At 41.5% G+C, this 21,053-nt stretch overlaps 1 protein-coding gene across 3 annotated transcripts in view; it reads right to left on the bottom strand.

The window, feature by feature from the left end:
* Positions 1–21,053, bottom strand: part of PARG (poly(ADP-ribose) glycohydrolase) — a 67,300-nt gene that overhangs the window by 2,606 nt on the left and 43,641 nt on the right. For all 3 annotated transcript variants that reach the window (XM_072130002.1, XM_072130000.1, XM_072130001.1), the window contains 8 exons: positions 17,742–17,821; positions 17,599–17,659; positions 17,419–17,494; positions 15,640–15,787; positions 14,703–14,781; positions 10,367–10,475; positions 6,527–6,632; positions 1,818–1,946 (listed from right to left, as the gene is read on the bottom strand). In XM_072130002.1, coding sequence (XP_071986103.1) covers positions 1,818–1,946; positions 6,527–6,632; positions 10,367–10,475; positions 14,703–14,781; positions 15,640–15,787; positions 17,419–17,494; positions 17,599–17,659; positions 17,742–17,821 — 788 coding nt within the window. The remainder of the gene's footprint in view (positions 1–1,817; positions 1,947–6,526; positions 6,633–10,366; positions 10,476–14,702; positions 14,782–15,639; positions 15,788–17,418; positions 17,495–17,598; positions 17,660–17,741; positions 17,822–21,053) is intronic.

Here is a 21,053-nt window from a genome sequence, read left to right as displayed (position 1 = left end):
TGTGCCAGTATACAAATATGTATATTTTTTGAGGGAGTGGGGGCCCCATTCAGAAGTCTACTATGGGGCCCTGCCTGTCCTAGTTACGGCCCTGATACTTTCTGTATCAATTCCTCATGGTTTTCTAGATCTCTGCTTGCTTCTCTAGAAAGCGGGAAGCGACACATGCAGGATATCGGGCGCACGATCTTAGTGAATCGGGGCAGAGTGCATTCTTGTCTGACAATGCACTTTAAAGGACACCTGTCATCAGGTCTGTGTCACTTGTCCTGTCACTACTACCTGTTGGAGCAGCTCACAAGGATCCCATCACAGCCTTAATCTAGTTATTTCATACATTAATCATTATAAAATCATCTTTTCTTTAGTATGTAAATGAGGCTGGTCACATGGTCAGAGGCAGTGATGTCACCCCTGTTACCCCTCCCCTCTCCCTGCTCATGTCTGTGTACAATGTATAGTAAAGCATGGCTAGTGTGTGTGCTGCATCTGCTGACATCCTCCACAGACATCAGCTACACGAGTACCTGACATATTCTGCTATAAGATGGCTGCATCCTGGAGCTGTTGTAACACACACACACACACACACACACACACACACACACACACAGGGCATGGCAACCAGCAAGCACATGCACTATAATTAACATGCCAGCAATTTCCCTTGGGTCAAGCCTTTTTGTTTCCTTTACATTTTATTATTATTGTGCTTTTGCACAAACTACTTTTGAGAAAAGCTCATTTCTTTTTGTGTTGCTTTAATTGGAGAGCTGTAACTTTCTAACAAAAGAGCAGTATTATTACTATATTTCGGTCAGGAAGCTATTTTTTTTTTGGTTGCTTTTTTATATTAATGTTTTGGCTACCACATTTTTAAGTCTATTCACTTTTAAGGAACATAGATTGTATATTAGTTTAGCCTGGATCTTGTGGGTCTTAATTTATGGAAGAAAAAAAAAAAACTACTACTATAGGGAAAAAGTAGTTTTTTTTAATTTTATTTTACTTTATTAAACATGATTTGCCTTTTTATCTGTCCAGCTAGGGAACCTACTTATGCAATACCAAGATCTCTTACATAATACATAATCTCTTCTATCTGTCAGTTGATGTGTGCAACTCGCATTAAACTTGTATTGTGTGTAGACTGGAATGTCCAGGCCGAACGCTCATAAACCAGAACTGACCTCTGTATGGCAGTTCAGTTCCAGTTTATGAGAGCTCAGGCCAGACTTTTCAGTCAGCACGCCATGCTCGTGGGCAATAGGCCCAAGTCTACCTTCCCGTACCTTAAGGAGAAGAGATATACTGCCCTGATACTCGTGTGATCTGCTTGTTCTGGGGGCGATCGATACCCCAACATGCATGTCCCGGGTCGTTAAGGGGTTAACTGGATCTACATTCAGCCTTGGAAGGAGTTGACTGGTTGTTTTAACTGGAGGTGTGGAGCTAATTAAAGCGAATGAGAGAAAAAGTTGCAGAGCTCGACCTCTAAACAAGAAAAGAGCCAACTGCTTTTAGCTTTTTTTTTTATACAAAATCCAAAGCTCCAACTTATTAGCCATCAAAATAAAATCTTGAAAATCTCTTAAAATTTTTCAGCATGGCAATTATGATTTTGTCTCGCTACTTGCACACAGTCTTGATAACTACTTATCCGGGGTCGGCTCCAAGTTTCAACCCAAACAGCCCCTTGTCGTTATTTTATATAAAGCCCCCCTCACACCCATGTATTCTTTATGTACAGCAGCTCTGGGCCATGGCACTTGCCCAGGTAGGCCCATCCGTGGCTATTTCGTGGTCAATGTACTCACCGACAGTCTGATTTTTCTCAATGAGAAATTTGTGCATATTGTAAACCTCGCGCATTAACTCCTTGTCACCAAAGGTGAAATAGACGACATCCCGTCCAGTCTCGGCAGCTGCCAGGAGCTGAATTAAGGCTGCAAAAGTAAAAAAAAAAAGTTATTAACCTCTATAAGACATTCAATAGGATGAATGTGCTGCAAAGATGCTTTCTAACGCCACACGTGATCATTATGTGGCAACTATATTTTATCAAGTCCTTCAGAAAATAATCCGAGTAAAGACAGAATTTTAAACAGATGTAATCGGCAATGTGGCGTCTCTCATAACTCCAGGAGCCCTGGATCAAGGCTGCGCTGAGATCGCTCCCCACAACTTGATTTGTTTTGTCTCCACTTCATTAGTTTGAGGCGCATTGTACAAGGTGTCACCGCGTTCTATAATCATCTCCATACAACTTCCCCGGGACGGCTTGTTGAACAGCTTTTACCTGAAGGGCAAATCAATCATCAGTTTCTTCTCTCAGAGAAAGATGATTTACAGCCCGGGGTGGGGAATCATCACGGTGTCCAGCGATCCTTGTACTGAAGTCAGTCAGATCTCGTGCGCCTTGTGTGTCACATTTACACATTTTAAAAAAATTAGTCCAGTAGTTTTTTTTAAGCTTATAATTTTCCTAAATAGGCCGTATGAAATAAAAATGGGATGGGGAGGTTTTGTCGTGCTACAATATAGGGAGGGGTGGGGGGCAGATTTCTGTTTTTTATTATACAAATGACTCACATAAATAGGGTTTTTCGGTTAATGGATGCGTTAATGAGGCCGCGCATGCTTGGTTAGTCAGGGTGTGTATATAGATGTGCCCATGATTTATAATCCTTCCAATCATAAATACAGGGGTCCCCAATTGTGTAGGAGGGTCCTTTCTATGGATATAGAAGAATATCAGTCCCCAGACTACCATGTATTACCATTTGTAACAACTTAGCCTCGATATAAATGACACCTCCTCATCAGCAAGATTGATATGTCATGATGCCACAAATACAGGTTGTAAGACTCCATTTAGTCAGGCTATTAGTTCAGGCAAGCTTCATCAGCTCCACTTTATTGCCAATTATAATGAGCTCCATATGAACAGGCGGGAAAGGGTTGTCTACCATTCATCTTGATCAGATTACATGACAAACATTGTGAAACTCTAAAATAAGACGTTCATAAAATCCCAATTACACGTCTTGCAACTTATGTTTTATCTCCGCAGTATTCCATCACTTCCTTATGGTTTTCTAGATCTCTGCTTGCTGTAATTCTACAGAAAGCTTCTATGCTTACTTCTAGTGGATAGAACCCTGACCGTGGTCACACAGGCGCACAGCTCATTATATCACAGAGAGCAATCAGAGCTGTGCACCTTTTGACCATGGTCAAATTTCTATCCACTGGAAGCAAGCATTGCGTCACTGGAAGAAAACAACCGATGCCAGCATCATTCACTTCTATCACAATCTGCAGAGTCCTCATCAGACGGTAGCACAAAACTGGCAACACAGTGGGACTTGCAAAAATCTATCAGCTTTCTTCTCAAACAACTTGACGGAGATGAAATTAAAAAGAATTTCATCATGGGGATATTACTACTGTAAACAACACGCAGGTAGTGCATGCAGTAAGGCAGTGTCTACGACTGTGTGCTGTCCCTCTGGTATTCCACATTTAATTGAATTCATTCATTTACATTTACCTAATTGAATTCATTTGCCATTTGTAAACATTTCTTCAATTGGATGATTTAAAAAAAATGTTCCTGTGTAAAGATAATTTCTCATAAAATGTAGCCATGTCTTCCCTTAGAAACAAGATCGCTTCCTCGGATATGACCACCTCACATTTTGGCAGCAGTGGCTATAGAGTCCTGCCTGACCACCTGGCTTCAGCGTTCATTACCACAGGACGGCTGCGGGACCTGCAGTAACTCCTAGACAATTCATATACAAACATCTTTGTGTCCTTGTGCAATCACTGCAGCAGAGGTGGCCGTATCCAAGGACGCAGTCTTGTTTCTAAAGGGACCATATCACTACATTTATGAGAATTATATTCGCACAGGTACATTTTTTTTTATAACATATAATTGAAGAAATGTATATAAATGGCAGATTAATAAAATTGAATGCGAATGCCAAAACGAGAATACTCCTTTAACAATAATGGGAAAAACAAGCTAAGCAAAATCATGTGGAATTCTGTCAGAATTGTATCAAAAACGGTCTAGAATTCTTTGTAAAATTTACTAAAAAGTGTCAACTAGGTTAGTGTGGCGGAGAGCAAGATTAGAAAATGCTAAAGTTTTTTGTAGTGTAGACTATGGCAGGAAATAAACCTGATGCAGAATAAGCCATGTGTACCAACGTTGACACCAGATTTTTAAATTTTGATTCAATTGAAATCAAAATTACAATGCAGGCTACTTCAACGTATGAAGAGCATGATATAAGTACATGACAGACATTAACTTCTGACATATTACTATTCTGCCAAGAGCGAGCTTGCAATACAGCTGATCCAAGGAAGCTAATGCATAGGCTTCAATGATCTCCTAGCATTTACACTTTAAATGTGAACATAGCCATGGTCGAGTAATTGTTCTGTTACTACAGGACAAGTGCCTCGTAAATATCAATGACAAAACTGCCATCCGGTGGAAATCAGTATATACAGTGTTGTATATTTTCACTTGATATATATACGAAGATGGGAGAATGGAGGAGAAGCAGGATAACCTCCTGGTCAGCGATAGTTACAACAGATGGCAGTGGACTCTGATCACAGAACCCCTACCAAGTCTTGCCTTTGGTAAGTATTAGATCCATAAAGGTCTCTGCCACCATATTCTACTGCAGTGTGATTAAAGCATTGCCAGAGTGACAGACGTCAGCCTGTGATAAGAATCCTCTGGATACTGGGATTGTTCCCCCGGGACCTGTTTATAATGCAGCGTATGTTCATATCTCATGACCTTATTGACTCCTCTGATCGTTCTTCAAGTTAAAGGCTCATAAATAGATCTCCATTTTAAATTTAATTTCCAATTCTTAAGGAGCAAAATTTCATTAGATAAACATAGAAAATTAAATGTGGCTGTATTTATAAAAGACTTATAACCCACCCCCCTGAATTTATCCACTGCCATTAGAAGGGTATCTGGCAACTTCAGAACGATCAAGGTTATAATTTTGGGGTTCATATATACGTTTCTGTCATGTTACAAGATCACATGGGCGTCATTTTTATCAAAAAAAAAAAAAATCTTTTTTCCACTGCTCCAGTAGAACAATCCATACTCTCTGACCCTGCTGCCTGCACACCGTTGCTTTATTCCTCTTTACCAGATGCAAATGAGCAGCTGATTGACACAGTTCAGTTCCTGTTTGCAGGGACGTTCATATTTTATAAGGCATTTTAAAGGTCGGCACTGGGAAACACCACGGGTCGTTCCTTGACTGATACAGCAGAGACGGGTCTGTCAATCAAGGGCTGCTTAGCTCATAAAAACAAGACAATAATATGCGGATATATAAAAGAAGCGGCAGAATACGTATCTACAAGCTCAATTATACTATAATAATAAAGCTGATAATTTTACCATAGCTATTATCTAAATATCTGTGTGGTCCTCCTTCCACTTATTTCAGATCGCTGTAGCTTTTGTATGCTGTACTTTCATTTGTTCTGGTCTTAATGTAAATGTATGTGAGCTACTTATTGATTGTACAGCACCATGGAATGAATGGTGCTCTATAAATAATAATAATAATAAAGGGGGCTATCTGTCAAAGCGTGTTTGTGTATATAGAAGATCAGAAGTAATAGATGGCAGACACATACTCACTACTACCCAGCTATGCATGCAAGGGTTATTATTGGGTACGGAGTAGTAGCCATAACGTGCATTCCTCTATCCAGGGATCAAAATTCATTGGGTATATCCCAAAAATCTGTCCCCCGTTGTCAGGGAAAGTCGCTAGACCAGAATAAGCATTTTAGTGACCCATCCAGGCCAGTATGTAAGTGCCAACCAGCAGTGTATGAGGTGCAACTACATAAGGGATGGAGACAGACATAGACAGCAGGTAGTTTTAATTAGCCGTGCAGGTTTATGGAAAGTTCACCTTTTAACTTCAGTGTAAGCAGGGTCTGCTGTAACCCTAAAAATACTGCTACATAATGGAGAGTGCAACCTGCTTCTGGCACTGGAGCCACTGCTCATCACCAGTCTCTGTTTTAATACAGAGGGTTAGGCTACATTCACATTCGCTGCGACAAAGAGTGGAAAGGGATGACCCCCTCCCCTCTCCATATCAATCCATTGCGCACGGCCTGCAACACAGGGAAAGATAGGACATGCCCTATATTTTTCCCGTGTACGGAGTGGTACGGTGCCGCATCTGTGCAGCACCGTATCACTCTCTACGGCTATTGCAGTCTGTGGGGGACATACAGTCCTGTGAATGTTGCCTTAGATTTGTTATGGCAGGTACAGTGTGTACCCACTACAGCCAAATCCAAACTGTAGCCATGGCTGTAGCAGAGGCTCAATGTTGACTGTACTTGCCGATAGCCTCCTGTGTCTTGTTGGTAACCACAAGTAACTCATTTCCAAAAACACTTTAGTTGTTCTCAAATGTTCTACCGTATAATGTCATCCACTAATTACCTTTTAATCTATTGTAACCGCCGAAGGCTCCGCAGCCCCAGTTTCCTGTTGCAACTGCTGACAAGTTCTCTGGTTGGATTCCTTCTCGGAAAAACCCACAGTATGCCTGACAAAAGAAATAATCAACCCAAATATAAATGAATATATTGTGCAGCTGTCATTACTTACATAAAGAAGAGATCATTGAATGCCATGGTTATACGTACAAGTATCATAGACAGAGGCCAACAATTCAACAGAACAACAAAGGGCTCTTTACAGGAGGGAGTGGGTGTCAGATGGGAGTCGTTGACTCTATATGTTAAAGTTTTATAGTATTGATAACCTATGCATAGAACAAATGGTCTAACACCCAGAGCTCCCACAAATTTTCTTTTCTCAGCGAATGATAAATGGGTAAGGAGCCAGACAGTGCGGTCTTCTGTGTAGGATCTGAACCTCATCTGCAGCAACCAGGTCTGACCACTACAGAACTGTCTGCTTTCTGTTCCACTCTGTGTTTAGCTGATAAAAAGCTGGACCCCAAAAATATTATTGATGACCTTTGACTTAGGATGACCTTCCTTCAGTTAGGAATACAAGTCAGAACTTCATCTTTTAAACAGATCAACACCACAACATTTCAATGAGCATTTCTCAAGTGCAAAATTTCAATGAGCCAAAACAGCAAATTGATTGTCTGTTGAAACAAATAAAAGATGGAATTCTGATTTTATCCCAGCTGATGCTGCCATTCCTTGGAGTTTGTTTGTTTTAAGCAATTAAAAGGAAATCGATCATCAAAATGAATGAATGTGATAATCTTCTTATATTCATTATTGATCCAATAGAAGTATCGGATGATTAGGTCGCTATGTCAAACCTCTGGTCCTTTTGAGCGTGGAGTCTTTCTCTTCTCCCTCGTGGAAATCAGCCTTTCTCACTTGTCATGTGTCCACCTGTTGATCTGGAACAAGATGTGTACCTCGGCAGCCAGGACCAACACTACAAGCCCTTATCTAGAGTACTCAGGTGAGAGACCATCTGCTTGTATTATCTACCAAACACAGTGCAAACATACTACACTACACTACACTACGAGTGCACTCTTTTCCTTTCTTTTTGTCCATCTTTCCCTTTGGAGACAAGCACCTATCAGCAGGCTTATGCTTCCTTCCCAGGATTTTCTTAGCAGCTACCATGACACAGTCTCTACAATAGACAAACAATCTCCATTAGGTAAGAAAAATCCTCCACAGCGATTAACATCAGCAGCTTTCTCATGAAGCTACAGGATTCACTAAGTAAAGGTCCTCTTAGGGGAAATGTGTAGTCAGCCCTGGTACAGCGAGTATAAAAACTAAGACAAAAAGGGAACAGGTCTTTACTTCCTGGTTCCTTGTAATATCGATATGAGCCCCTACACTAATCCCTGACATTTGTGTGTCCAGAAACTGATGTGGACCCTGGAAACATTGAAACAAAAGTATGCTGGTCGTCAATGAAGATAGGAAGATCACACTCCCAAGCCCCTACCGCAACATTTATTCCGTATTTCCAGCCGAATGTAACTCTCCTAGTCTGTATATAGCTCTGCTCTGCAATTAAGCTGTCAGCAGCGCTCCTAGGACGTATATGTTGCCCATCTATCGCCGCTCTTGTAGTTTCTTTTTAGGGCCAATTTTTGGATGATGGATGTGCCGTTATTAAAATCATGCAGGATCGGAAAACAAAATCTATCTTAACCAAAAGCAGCAGTCATAAAATGGAAATGTACTTCTCATTTGGAATTGCTGACTGATTACAAGGGGGTTTCGTCATTTTACTCACAGGCTAATATTTTACCTGCGGAAAAGGAGTAATGAAAATCAATGTCTCAGCGCGCTGTGCGCCAAAGCTAGATGACTGATTAGAAGGAGTCCTCCATGCTGACATAAAAGTGGAGGCAGAAGGATGCCCTGGAGTACGGCAATACACATTTCCAGCCTCAAAGTTGTTTAAAACAGTAATTAAAGGCCAAAAGATGGAGACAAAACCCATTGAATTCCTTGTGCTGATCCATCGGCATAATAACACAATTAGAGGAGATGCTATGCCGCCGCGTGCTTATGCCTTAAGTTTTAGTAAAGTGCCATAACTCCTCTGGATGTAAAATTAGTTGGATAAACAAGCTTTATACAGACCACAACACAAGCATGATAGCTGGGGTGTTATCTGGGTGCCTAGCTATCTGTGCATCCACCTTTACACAAAGACCTTGAATGACTACCTGTCCAGAAAGGAAGATTCCTGGTGGGCTTCTCCGTAGACCCCATTTAGCTCTGACATCAGTTCTGCAGCTATTAATATAGATTTCTGCTAAACACCGTGGGGGAGCTTTATCATTAGTCCTATGTAGCTTCTTGGTGTATAATTGTTGCTAATTTTTGCGCAAACATCGTTTTTTGGGGGGGTTTTTTGCAAGAAAAAACGCAACTCTGAAGTCACGCAATGGTGGAAAAAAATACACCACAGAGTGTTTAACACCACATTTATTAACTGAGAATCCACTAAAGAACACAAATTTAATTGCAAAACTACACCACATAGGAGGTGGTGTATGTGGGTCCTTGCTACTACAGGGGGAAGTTTTTGCTCAATTTTATGTTTGAGATATCTGAGAATTTCCTGTGCAAAAATATCGCAATAGGGCAGGAATTGAGCAGATGTCACACACTTGTGCAACTGGTGCAGTCTATTCGCACAAAGCTGATAATCACATCAGAAAGCATTTACCACTGTACATACACCGGACTATAAAGCAGACTGGTGGAAACCTGGCAGTCTAACACATAGACGTCTGCTCAGAATCCTGCCTAATGATAAATCTCCCCCACAATGTCAGACACGCCCTTTTACCAGAATACAGCAACTCCCTAAGCAGCCACCTAATGTCGGTTGTGTAAATTTTTCAGGCTGCTATACGGTTTTTTGGCATAAAGCTTTCTGCTGTACGTCGCTGCTGTTGACATGTAGATTTGATGATCCAGAGCCATTTCCTGCACACGTTCCTGATGTCCAGGGAACTCAAGCTGGGGGAACCAATTTGAGACACTAAACTAAACATTTGTGTGTACCTAAAGCTCATAAGCAGTTCCTTTTAATTTGCTACTTTGCAAACTTATGGCATCACTTGCACCATAAAAAAACCTTCCAACACCTAGTTTGTCCTTTTCTGACTTACACGACAATGGGGGCATGGCTTTTGAAAAAGAGGCTTTGTTGTCTACGGAAAAGGGGTGTGGCAGAAAATAAATTATCTGGTGCGCCACCTTGTGGTGCACAGTTCAGACCAGCTAGAAGCAGGTCTAAAATAGCCCCTGGACCTCACAGTCGTAAACTATGCCACAATTGATCATCAAAATGAGACGGTGATTCATTAGTTGCAACACACATATTTGGGGCAACTTCAGCTACAATTTCCATCTCAAACTTAATGTCCTAAGGTCACATTTGTTATTCAGGAGCTGTAGATATGTGAAGGCCGTCTATTGGACACAATTTTGACACAATTGACGCTGACATTTTGATATAAAAATTACCCAGGACACTGGCAATTTTCCACAATTTGGCATAATATTAAGTTAAAGTTCAACTATTTAAAGTGAATGCCCACCAATTTCCTTGCTAGCAGTACATATTGTGATAGGATAAGCAGCATTGCTCTAAGCAGAACCTATACACCAGACATTTTGAAGTATGAAAAGGGTTATAAAAAAAAAACAAAAAAAAAAACACTATAAATAAATGAAAAAAAGATGTGAAAAAATGCATGTTAAGTGCACTTGAAAACAAGACAAAATGTGAAGGGAAAGCACAAACCTTGTTTAACTCTCTTCTTATCTTGTCTGGGGAAAATTGATCAATGTGATTGCGGAAGTGGAAAGCATCAATCGCCACAATTTCTGTAGTGAGTCTCTGCCAGCTGTCACTGTGTAAAAGAAAGGGACATTCAACATGGACTGAACAGTTCTGTAGGCTAGACCTACAAACAGCCATAAGTCATTCACAGCTCAGCAATTTCAGGTGTATAAAAATGTATAACTAGCACTCAGGCAGGTGGGGACCGTCATTACTCAAGGCGATTTAAGGGTTTCTCCACTTTAAAATTGTATCTCCTACCCAAAGGATAACTGCCTGGCTGCAGAGAGAGTCCCTCTTATGAAACCCCCACCAATCACAAGAGGAGAGAGTCTTGCCCAAAAGACAGTGGCCCGATCACCAAGTGCAAAATATTAGAGCAAACTTGTCACCAGGAATGCAATTTTTAGCTGTTGACAGGTCCCAACAACCCAGGGGTCGGGAACCTATGGCTCGCGAGCCAGATATGGCTCTTTTGATGGCCGCATCTGGCTCGCAGCCAGGGCTCCTATCCAGGGGCATTACTACAGCCGTGGCATCTGCTACGCTGCCTGTCAAGACCAGGGGCCCTTATCTGGCTCCTGTTGTGCCCCTGGCTGTAGTTATGCCCCTGGATGTATTCAGCAGAGCAGCGCAGGGGTACGCGGGGTTAATTCTGGGGCGGCGCCTCCCTCTCCCTCCCTGCAGCAGTCTCCTCCGTGTGTGAGAGAGAGAGTGGAGGAGACTGTCTGCCTGCAGCCAATCCCAGCGCTGGATGTAGCAGCGCGGGAGATTCAGACAGAAGAGACCAGAGAGCTGCATACTGAGGAGACATCCAGCACCTGAGGAGAAGGAGTCAGCAGCCAGGATCAGCCAGAGATAAGTGCTCCCTCCCCCCAGTGTCTCCTCACACTCTGCACGTTAGTGTCCTGTGTGCTGGAGCAGCTATGAAGCTCCTAAGTGTCCCTTACAGACCCCTCTGCATCATCCCCTCATATCATTCCCCACCACTGCATTTCTACATTAATGTGAGGTTCTGCAGCAGCTGAGATACATAATAGCTAGGACCTAAGACAAAATTGTGGTGCACGTCAGTAATAAATGTGGCACATGGTCCGGCTTAGCAGTAACAACAGTCTAGCAGTCTTGTGGGACACAGAGCAGCCGCCACATAAATCTGGCGCAGACACGTCTATCAAGGGGCCGAGATCCTCCTCCCACCTTGCACACGCAATGCGATTGTTCGTTTGATGTGAGTGGATAGTAGCTCGTTATGCAACCGGGATAAGAGATTGATGAGTGGAACAGGAAAGGAGTTTTGTACCAGCTGATCACCCGGAAATTGTGGAAGGAGTTAGGCAAATCATAGGAATCCTTTAACTGTTGACATGAGCAGAGAACTCTGTCTACACAGACATCCCCCATATAGGTCAACTCCATGGCCCACCATTTAGCCCCATTAAGCAACAGGAAAAGTTTAGAAAGAGCTGGGTTATTCCACAAGGGGTATAGTAGTGGGAGTGAACTGTTGCCCACAAGAGTAGTTGGAACATCAAGGGGGAAAGGGGGACACGCATCTGGTCCTTCCATCCCCCACAAACAGGAGATGTTCAGATGAGGCATGTAGATTAAAATAGGGGACAACAAGAAGTGCCATGGTGCGTGGTTTTTCAAGGTGGAACATCCAAGGTAAATTGAATAACTGGGCCGCTCAGTAGTGTAGCTTAACCCCTTAAGGACGCAGCCTGTTTGCAGGTTAAGGCTCGCAACTTTTTTTTAAAATTTGACCAGTGTCTCTTCCTGTGGTAATAACTTTTGAACACTGTTACTTATCAAAGCGATTCTGAGATTGTTTTTTCCCCACATGTTGTACTTCATTTTAGTGGTAAATTTTGGCTGATAAGTTTTGCGTTTATTTACAAAAAAAAGAAAAAAATGATGAATTTTTAGAAAAATTTGCCATTTTCGAAATTCAAAATCACCGCGTTTTCAGGCAGATAGATTTACCACCTAAATAACTTGCAGAATAACATTTCCCATTTGTCTACTTTACATTTTCATAATTTTTGAAATGTCTGGATAATTTATTTTGACGTCACGCGGCCTACAAATCGAATAGCGATTTTCCGTATTTTCGGAATTGACTATTTTGGGGATAAATACTGTTTGAAATCAAATTTTACATATTTAGCAACAAAACCCCCTATATAACTAACCCATTTTCAAATCTGCACCCCTCAAACTATCAGAAACAGCATTTACAAAGATTGTTAACCCCTTGAGATCTTCATAGTAATTGAATCAAAATGGCGGTGAAATTTAGAATGGTCAAATTTTGTCGGTTATACGTTCATTTAGCCCTAAAATTTACACATTTCCAAAAGATAAAAAAAGAGAAAACTCACCATAAAATTTGTTCTACAATTTCTCCTGAGTACAGAGACCCCCCCACATGTGGCCGTTACTTGTGTTATGGGGGCACAGCGAGGCGCAGAAGGGAAGGAGCACCCTGCAGCTGCCAGGATTTTAGTTTTCTGGTTGCCCCCTTTTGAAGGCTATAAAATTTTCGCTTTTCCGTTATTGGGGTCATGTGATGGCATTTTTTTGCGCGATGAGATGCTTTTTCCAGTGTTACCATTTTGGGGTTGGTATCACCTATTGTTGAAAATTTTGGAACTTTTTTTGAGGTCATGAGTAGAAAAGCATCAATTCTGTACTGGATTTTTTACTTTTTTTTTGTGTTCACCGTATAGCCTAATAATCATGTTATCTTTATTCTATGGATCGATACGATTACGGGGATACCAGACACGAATATATTTTCTTATGTTTTACTAAATTTGCCAAATAAAACCCTAATGTGGGGAAAAATCTATCATTTTTGCATCGCCGTCTTCCAAGTGGCATAACATTGTTACGTTTTTGGCTACAGAGCTGGTTGATGGCTTGTTTTTTGCGGGACATGTTGTTCTTTGCAACAATATATGGAGTACATATGTTTTGTTGATCACTTTTTATTGCATTTTTAGTGGGATATAATAGGTAAAAATCATAATTTTTGGCGAGTTTTTGGCGTTTTTTTTTTACGGCGTTCATCATATGGGTTCAATAGTTATTTAGTTTTATTCTATGGATTGTTACGGACGCGGTGATACTATATATGTGGGGTTTGTGTTATGATTTAGACTTTTTTGAGCGTTATATGTCTCTTTATATGTTTTGGGGCTTATGGGCATTTTTAGTGATTTATCAAGTAATTTTTTATTGAAAAACATTTTTTTTTACATTTTTTTACATGATCCACCATGGGATATGAACAAGCAATCATCTGATTGCTTGTTCTTGATAATACTCTGCAATACTAATGTATTGCAGGGTATTATCAGTGCCAGCCTATGCAGATGCATAGGCTGACACTTTGCCTTTAAGATGACGTCACAGACGCCATCTTAAAGGTAAACCCTCCAGGCTTTTCTGGGGAGCCAAAACAGCGATCGCCCCCCCCCGAAAACGGTGCGGGGGGGCCGATCGTGGGGTAAAGACCCCCAGAAGGCAGGTTAAATGCCGCGGCATTTAACGGGTTAAACACCCGCGATCGGAGCCCACTCCGACCGCGGGTGTTAGCCGGGGATGTCAGCGGTAAATTACCGCTGAAGTCCCGCGGCTAACGATGCCGGTTCGGCTGCTATACAGCGCTGAACCGGCATCGGCTCTGCGCAGTAGCTGTACTGCGCTGAGCGCTAATCGCGGGACTCAGCGCAGTACAGCTACGGCGCAGAGCGCTAAGGGGTTAAAGTGAACCTGTCATCACATTTGCACATTTACAGCTAGTGACAGTTAAAATTACACAATGTTTCCTAGAAGTAAACAGAGCTTTATATGTCTGTAGTTGAATATTAGCAGACGGTCCCTCAGTACAAGGAGGTTTGCCAGTGATTTGAAGAGCTGTCAGTCAAAATAAGGGGGCGTGGTTCACTGCCAGCCTGGGAGAGAGAAGAGTCACAGCCAGGAGACACAAGTCAAAAAAGCCAAATTTGCATATCAGAAAAATGTCTGTAACTAAGGTACAGTGCACCACTGGCAGCTAATTTTAGGTGGTATGGGGAGGACTTGTAACCCTTTATCAGCAAGCATTGTTAGTGAGGGTGGTAAAATTCTGCTGAAAGGTTTTTTTTTTAAATTGGGAAGACCTACCCCCACTCCTTCCAAGAGCGAAACAGAAAGCTGGTGGATATCCTTGCCCCTTCACCCCCCCCCCCCCAACAAAAAGGGCTATGCGACTATAAATCTGAAAATAAAATATTTTTAAAAAACATACCGTGCAGTTTGATCCTCATGAGAACGGTCCCATTTATATGTTTCTGAATAACCTGTATACTCACTATACTGCTCTGCACCTATGAAGAAAAAAACAAAAAAAGCGCAATATAAAATGGAACAGTAAATATAAAAACATAAAAGGATAAACAACACATAACACCCCTACGAGCATCACAGATAAAACAGACAGCTATGTCTTGGTCATGTAGTGTTATAACACTCCAGCTGGAGATACTAACACGGTAAATTACTTAGTGGTATATAAAATAAGATAACGTGCTTGGTCTTCGGTACCCAGCAGATTATATGTGGCTCCCGCTTAGTCATACTGTAGCTGGATAATGTTAGGAGACTGACACTGGCAATAACCATTACTAAGCCGAGGCTAAGCAGATGCAGTAAAAAAATCACAGTAAATTTAATTTCTCTTCAATTTCTCAAGCTCTTGTACAAATTAAAGCTGCATAGTTACATCCATTAGACTTGAGTCACGAAGCCTCCGTCGCATGGAATGTAATTTATCGGGAAGAGAAAGTGTGGCAGAAGGAGAGGACAGGCCAGAGAGGGGAGATGGAAGGCAGCCAGACACATAACAAGGATGATGAAATGGCCATTTCCATTAATAGGAGGGAACGTTGTATCATTGTAATTCATTAACAGACATTCTAATAAACTAAAGTGGATTGGAAAAAAAAGACTTTAAAGTACAAAAATACGGCCAAAATGTAACCAGGGGAGCAATGTCACCCGAGAGCAGATATAACTGAATGCCGGGGATTCTCGGAAATACACGCACTAACAATGGTGGGGGGTGCAGGTTCACCTCTCGCAGCTCTGATATCAGCATCAAAATGCGTCTGTCATCCTAATGGATTCCTGTGACATTGGACCGCATTCATCCATATTTCTTTTAGAAAGGAATTCAATAATCTAACCTGTTATAATAAGGCACTCATTGGGATCCAATTCCTCTGTAAAGAGGCGCGACGCAATCAGTTCAGGATTGATGATAAAACGTATCTCCTCCTGGACAAGGCCTAAGCTAGTCACACCTCCACCAACAAAGCGATTGGCAAAGTCCACCTATTCCAAAGGGAAGAAAGAGTTAAGGTTTGTATTTAAACCTGACAAATGTTTTTTTTTTATCATTTTTAAAATGTAGAGTTTTAGGCCCCAAATCAGGTAGGTACTGCCATGCAGTCTGTGCTTTCTGGCTATAAAAACTCACTATCATCACCCATTTCAAGACGCAGAGAGTTGTAGTTGAGTTATGGATGTGAATGGCCCATTTTAAACTTCTGTACGTTATCAAAGGTTAAAAGGTAGTGTGAACTGAGCCTTAGTGGTATCACCTTATAGCTACACATTCCCTTTAAAAGGAAACATATACTGTATTGCCATAAAGGCACACCTTGTGCTTCAGGTCAGACACTAGAGCTGTGTTAATAAACTCCCTTCTGTAAGTCCATTTATTTCAGCAGGGAGCATTAAAGCTAAACCCTTAAGACAGAAAAATAAGCAAAGTGAACGGTGAGGAAGCAGGGAGGAGAAAGCTCTTCATCTCACAGACAGACGAGCCTTTAGATTTCATATCACATATCTATGCCCGGATAAACACAGTTTGGCAAGACAGATCCATCAATCTCACATCAGCAACTAAACCTATTGACCTTTAGCTGTCCATGGCATATAATTCCATGTCATTTATCAGCAAAGGATCACTGGTCTACAACACGCGGTGGGAAAATACGTCCTAGGGACCCATTCTGCTCCTGTCAAAACACTCAAAATGGGAATGTATTATCCATTGCTGATACGGCTTAGTAATGGCTTACACAGAAGAAGCTACAAGAGAGGATAATGTGGATATGGATGCCGAAATAGCCAAGTTACCGCATTGCTTCAGTTCAGTATCAGTCTAGAATGTCATGACTTATTACACTCTGCAGCTACTGGATATGTCACCAATAGGGCTGACACTTTCATTTCCCAATCCCATAAACTATGCACAGGACTCAAAGACAACCCAAATTCTACTAAATGACAGAGCTGTGCAGAGGTTGTAAAAGTTCAATACTGTAACAAGTGGTCTGGTGACAAAGACATTCAGCTCCCTAAATTAGCAAAATCCAGAGCAGGGCTGCACAACCCGCGCTCCCAGACATCCTTGGGCTACGGACCGCGTACATTTCAGCTATTCTGTACTCCTGCACAGCCTGGGTACAAACGCCGGAACATAGAACCAGTGTCAGGACCTTGAAGGGGAAGAGGAGCTTGGAGAGGTGAGCATTATATGTCTGCTTTGGGGGTCTCCATTATTAAAGGTCTGCTCTTGGGAGGGGTGGTTCTCCAAAATTATTAAGGTCCGTTTTATGCGCCGTATTTGTAGTCTGCTCTGGGGTCTGTACAAATTCATTATATGGTTTCTGAGTTGGCATTTTGTGCTGTACTGTGGTTTATGGTGAATCTAGGGTGCTTAGCAGTAGGAACGCAACGTTCTGGGAAAATGTTACTTCACTGAATCATTGAATTTGGTTTTGAAGAATTAAAGGGGCATAAAATTGTTCCGGATAGCTGGCACATTCATCATACACTGGAGCGCCAGATGAAAAGAAATGAACCATGTCCATATGAGGGAGCACGTTAATGTGAATCACATACAGTATATGGGTGGTCTACACACTAAGCGACAGGATCAGTTGTAAAATCCTCACCTGCAACATCCCATGTCCATTACCCTCGATGGTACCTTCACAAGTTATGTGCAATCTTCTCAATTTCTTGGTTGATCTGAAAAATAAAAGATCCAAATGTTGCAAAAAATAGGATTAGTATTTATTGGTACAGGTAAGGAAGAGGGGGCACCTATCTGATCATGATGTGAATCTACTCACTTATCCCAATCTGGGAACCGTTCAAGGCACTGCCGTGTAAAAGTCACCAAACCCGTGGGCTCTGAAACAAGAAATGATCACAGCTTAAAAACAAAATCACCAAACATGAGGCATACTAAAACATTGTGATGGGCCAAACTCACTTTTCTCTGTCACTCTTCTGAAATAACAGATTAAGGTTTTCAGCTTCTCGGCCTTTCTTGGACTTTTTCCCTCAAACAACCTACAATAAAACACATTTTGAAGACAAAATTTTACAGTATTCTAAATATGAAACACCATTAGTGTAGTGTAGTGATAATATGCCACCAAGACTATAATCTTGCATCGATGCCCTAATATAAACATTATGGGGGCGAGTTATCATATGGTGGAACCCGGCCCCTCTGCAACGCTGGATACATCAGGAAGCTCTGGGGGACCGGCTGGTGTACAATTCTTAGGAGAGTTTTGGCATTTCCAGGGATCTTTCAAAACTAGTGTACAAGTCCTAATGACTGTCCCTCTATGCGTTTTTGGCCCTGATCGGCCTCTGTGACTAACTAATAATGTACAGAAAAAGGCACATTGTGACTTTGAATGATCCATCAAGTTAAGGCAAAATGAAGATAATGCTCTAAAATGTCCCCTGTAGAAAAGTTCTTGTCTTCTTTCCTTCACTGAGCCCTGTGCAAGGATATCTTTTTGGAAAATCTGTGGCATAAACTGCTAGCTGTCCATACAGAAAATTATAGATCAAGAGATATTGAGGAGATTGATAATAAACCAGGACCAAGGGTTGTAAACCAAGCACACTTACATGCTGGTGTGTGCCCCCTCTGCCAGAATCTGCTCTTCTTTTAGGTTTTGAAGCCCCTGTATTGACATAATAAGGCTTTAAAAATTATGCAAATGAGACCCTAAGATTTAATTGAACAATTTTTAAAGCCTTGGCTATGATATTCTGCTGTATGGGGAACTCTGTTACATCAACCGAACATCATTAAAGTCATATGACCAGGACAGCATCAAAGGTCCTGTTACATGTGAAACATCTAACCATTTATGTATCTGACCCATGAAATCACAGCAACCTCAATGCAGTATGGGGAAAAGTAGAAATCCATGGAGGATAGGGAGTAGTAGAAGTCCATGGATACTGCTGTGATTTCATGTGATCAGATGTATGCAAGGTGTACAGTTCGCTAAGGACCTGTGATGATGTCACTCTGGTCACATGACAAGCTAATAAGAGGCATGGGGACGAATAGATAGGAGGGGGTGGCGAGCAGAACAAGCCTTCTCCGATATCAGGGAATATAATATGAAGTTGATTTATGTGGAAGTAAGGGAAACAATTTTTAGCTAGAAGAAAGGCGTCTGTTAGGGTTGAGGGTTGTAATGATACAGATCATGTGTGGAAACCTCTTTAACCTTTGGGAAAGTTGTAGTGACCGTACACAACCAGTACAAAGTTCTATGTATTACAATGATTCCCTTATGCTTTTCCCCTATGCAGTTACTATATGTAGCCCTTGATAAATGGAATACTAATTGTTCTGGCCACATCCCCAGCCAACTACATTTCCTGTGGCTGATCTAATGTTTCTTCTGGTGCTCAGAGAAATAAGACCCTCCAGTAAGAAATTCTATTTATTTACATAAAAATGTTATATAAAAATCTGCACAAAAGCTGGAGTCACATAAAAGAATTAGAAAAGCTTTCTACGTGCACTGCAGATGGTGAGTGAATGGCAGGTTACTACCACACGGCTGCACAGCATGAATAGGGTGAGGTCTATGGGAGTAGTGCATGACCTGCAGCCGTGTACTACAATATCATACATTCTCTGTACTGTCCATTACTTCTGTCCTGCCATTAGGAGATGGCTGCCCTAAAGCCAAAGAGGGTAACAAAGGTAGGCACAAGCACTGACACAGTACAGAAGCATCACAACTAATGTATTCAATAAGAAGCCTAAGGGTTAGATTTGGTCCAGATCTGAAAGAGTAAAGTCTGGGTAGCCCACAGAGGACACAGATGTATGGTGGTCAATATACAGACACAGCCGGAGAATAGTGACCTCTATTACATGCATATATGGGACTTTTTTACTCCATTTTTGGTCACTAAAGGTTGAAAGGAATATGATCCCCATATTTGACATTAATTTACTCTAATTGGGAATAAAATAGAAACTGCACTAGAAAGACAACCCCTTTAAAAGAGAACTCCCATGGGACAGGTTTGCCCCTCTATTTTTGGTGTACATATATCATACTCAGAAAGCACTAGACCAGTGATGGCGAACCTTTTAGAGCCTGAGTGCCCAAACTTCAAACAAAAGCCACTTATTTATTGCAATGTGCCAGCGCAGCAATTTAAGCAGTAATTTATTTTTCCTTGTTCTTTGACAACTTTCAATCCTTCAGCCTCCTAGGGACACCAACACAATTGAAAGGATGAGGGCAAATTCATCTATCATTGTAGGAAGATTCTGAAGGAATAAACAGCTTTCTGGTGAACTTCATTCTGGGGCGATGGCCTGGGTGCCCACAGAGAGGGCTCAGAGTGCCGCCTCTGGCACCCGTGCCATAGGTTCACCACCACTGCACTAGACGCTTCTGCAGGTTTGCACATCCTAATGGGCATCTTATGGATGTATTTTATTACATTTCAGTAGTAAATCAGTTTTCTTTCCTTTCTTCTTCTTCCAATACCCAATGTAGTTGATGTAATATACAGATGAGTTTACAAGTGTCTAATGGCCAATCCCAAGCTCAGCGATACGCAGACTCTCCACACAAATCCTGTCCGAACATAAACTGTAGTTACAGTCAGACTGGATTAAATGCGGATTCCTCAGCTCATAGCTCCCATAAGGTATATGTGGTGCATGTGTAGTGTACAACTGCCTGGAGTCTACACAATACGCAGGAAATTACTTCCCTGAATGGATGGGGAGTTTCTCTCATTTTTCCTTATTATGTATTAAGGAAAGCAACAACAACCTAAAAAAAAAACAAATACAGGTGGTCCCCTACTTAAGAACACTCGACTTACAAACGACCCCTAGTTACAAACGGACCTCTGGATGTTGGTAATTTATTGTACTTTAGTCCTAGGCTACAATCATCAGCTATAACAGTTATCAGATGTGTCTGTAATGAAGCTTTATTGTTAATCCTGGTTCTAATGACAATCCAACATTTTTAAAATCCAACTGTCACAGAGACCAAAAAAGTTCTGTCTGGGATTACAATGATAAAATATACAGTTCCGACTTACATACAAATTCAACTCAAGAACAAACCTACAGAACCTATCTTGTATGTAACCGGGGGACTGCCTGTATATACATAAAAATACTCTGAACACTAATCTTGGTACTTCGACTACTGCAACGGCACGGGAGATTGATAACCAACAATAAACCAATGTCTCCTTGCAAGCTGCGGGTAACCTGCTGCCTGTA

Source organism: Engystomops pustulosus, chromosome 11 (genome assembly GCF_040894005.1).
Source record: "Engystomops pustulosus chromosome 11, aEngPut4.maternal, whole genome shotgun sequence".
NCBI classification, from domain to species: domain Eukaryota; kingdom Metazoa; phylum Chordata; class Amphibia; order Anura; family Leptodactylidae; genus Engystomops; species Engystomops pustulosus.
The sequence above is the reverse complement of the archived record's forward strand: the minus strand, read 5'-3'. Positions and strand labels throughout refer to the sequence as shown.